The following is a 1,849-nucleotide window of genomic DNA, read 5'->3' as shown; positions in this document are numbered from 1 at the left end:
CACCCCGGGGGGGGGCGGGGGGTGGGGGGGCTCAGCAGGGAACGGGGGAAGAGCCGCCACTCCCCACCCCACCCCACCCCACCCCACCCCAGTGCCTCTGCCCCCACCTATGAATGCCCGAGCACTCGATGCACAGGGTGATGCCCAGGTTGATGCTGGCCCACCGCGGGTCTGCCAGGCCGCAGTCACAGCACACCGCATTGCCGGCAATGCCCTGGACCCTCTGGAAGGAGCTCTCGCCTTTCAGCGCCTTCTCCCTGCACTCGCCACCAAAGTCAGGGCTCCCTGCCGATGAGGGGGCCGGCTTCCGCTCCACCTGGGGGGGAGAGGCACGAAAAGGAGTCTGTGGCGGGCGGCCCCCTCCCCCCCGCTCTTCTCCTTTCCCTGCAGCTTGCCCCACGGGGTGTGTGCCCCCCCCCCCGTCCTGGGGCAAAAAGACCCTCCTGGTCCCACGCCCCCACGCCCCCACGCAGCCACGGCAGAGTGGGCTCCACTTGCCTCGGACTCATCCCCCTTCTCCCGGTAGGCAGTGGCGATGCTGGCTTGCACGGCCTGAATCCATGCCTGCCGCAGCTTCTCCGAATCGGCCTGCAGGATGCAGCTTCTGCAAGAGAGAGCAGCGGCTGCTGGCACCTGCTGGCTGGCTGGCTGGCTGGCTTTCCCAGCAGCATCTATCTATCCCTGCCCGCCCGCCCGCCACACATGCAGAGCGAGGAGGACCAGCACACTCCAGGGGAAAGGCTGGCGACAGAGGAGAAACGGAAAGTGGCAACCACCGAGGTTTGTTTCAAGAGACCACACAACCCCTCCCTCCCTCCCTCCCTCCCAAAGATGACACACTCCCACCTCCAGGCAAGTCAAGCCCCGCCTCCCCCAAGTCAACCCCCCCCCCAAACACACAAACACACACACACACACACACCAGGTCTGCAGCTCCACCCGCATAACTGAAAGCTCCAAACACACACACACACACACACCAGGTCTGCAGCTCCACCCGCATAACTGAAAGCAACAAGGGTCAGGGGGGTGCCGGCAGAGTTCCCTCTCCTTCTAGGCACAGAGGGTGCCTCCGAGACGTCTGAACCACCCGATTCCCCGCGGAAGAGGAACACGCGCGTCAAGGGTTTCTTCTCAGCACCCAGCGGCCACCGGCACCACAAATGCTGACCAGGTCCAAGGAAGAGGAAGGGAACTGGGGAGGGAGCTGACATTTGGGACAAGACACGGGGAAACGGGGGGGGGGGGGCTGGCCCCTCCCCTTCCCCCAAGCGCTCATGGATCGTGTCCCTCTCACTTAGACTAAGGTGGCACTTAATGTCCACGGGAAATACGACTGCCACTGCTAACATTAAAATATCTTGCCCTAATATTAGAAACAGGATGGTTCTTGCCTTGAGTCTCCGTGACAGAGGCAGACTTATAAGCAAGGCAAATCAAGATAAAACAATAAATACATTTTGTTCTCAGAGCTTCACTGTAAGGGAGGCCAGGCGGACCCTCTTGAGTTTCCTGACTCTGCAGGGATTTGAACCCAGGTCCAAGTCTAGCAACCCACTTTCCCAAAGGCCCCCTCCCGGGGGGGGGGGGCACTCTCCCGGCAGCATTTCTTGCCCTTTTGTTCCCATCCAGGCGCTCCCAAAGGACTTCTCCTTACTTGGTTGGGGAGACCACTTCAAAACAGAAGCGCCTCTCGATGTCCTCGCAGGGCTTGACCGTGCACAGCCGCAGGTCTTCAACCACCACGGTGGGACTATCCTGGAGAGAGAGAGAAGGCAGGCAGTGGTTGGATTGAAGCTGCTTCCTGCTTGCTGCTGCTTCCAGTCCCCCCCCCCCGCCCCGGCTCAGC

At 61.8% G+C, this 1,849-nt stretch overlaps 1 protein-coding gene across 1 annotated transcript in view; it reads right to left on the bottom strand.

Moving 5' to 3' along the window:
- The window catches only part of ACAP2 (ArfGAP with coiled-coil, ankyrin repeat and PH domains 2), a 45,603-nt gene that overhangs the window by 10,274 nt on the left and 33,480 nt on the right, over nt 1-1,849 (bottom strand). The window contains exons 12-14 of the mRNA XM_015429069.1: nt 1,658-1,758; nt 499-604; nt 108-316 (exon numbers count right to left, since the gene is read on the bottom strand). Coding sequence (XP_015284555.1) covers nt 108-316; nt 499-604; nt 1,658-1,758 — 416 coding nt within the window. The remainder of the gene's footprint in view (nt 1-107; nt 317-498; nt 605-1,657; nt 1,759-1,849) is intronic.

Source organism: Gekko japonicus, unplaced genomic scaffold, assembly GCF_001447785.1.
Source record: "Gekko japonicus isolate JY-2015 unplaced genomic scaffold, Gekko_japonicus_V1.1 scaffold1727, whole genome shotgun sequence".
NCBI lineage: Eukaryota > Metazoa > Chordata > Lepidosauria > Squamata > Gekkonidae > Gekko > Gekko japonicus.
Note: the sequence above shows the minus strand (reverse complement) of the source record. Positions and strands in the feature narration are given on the sequence as shown.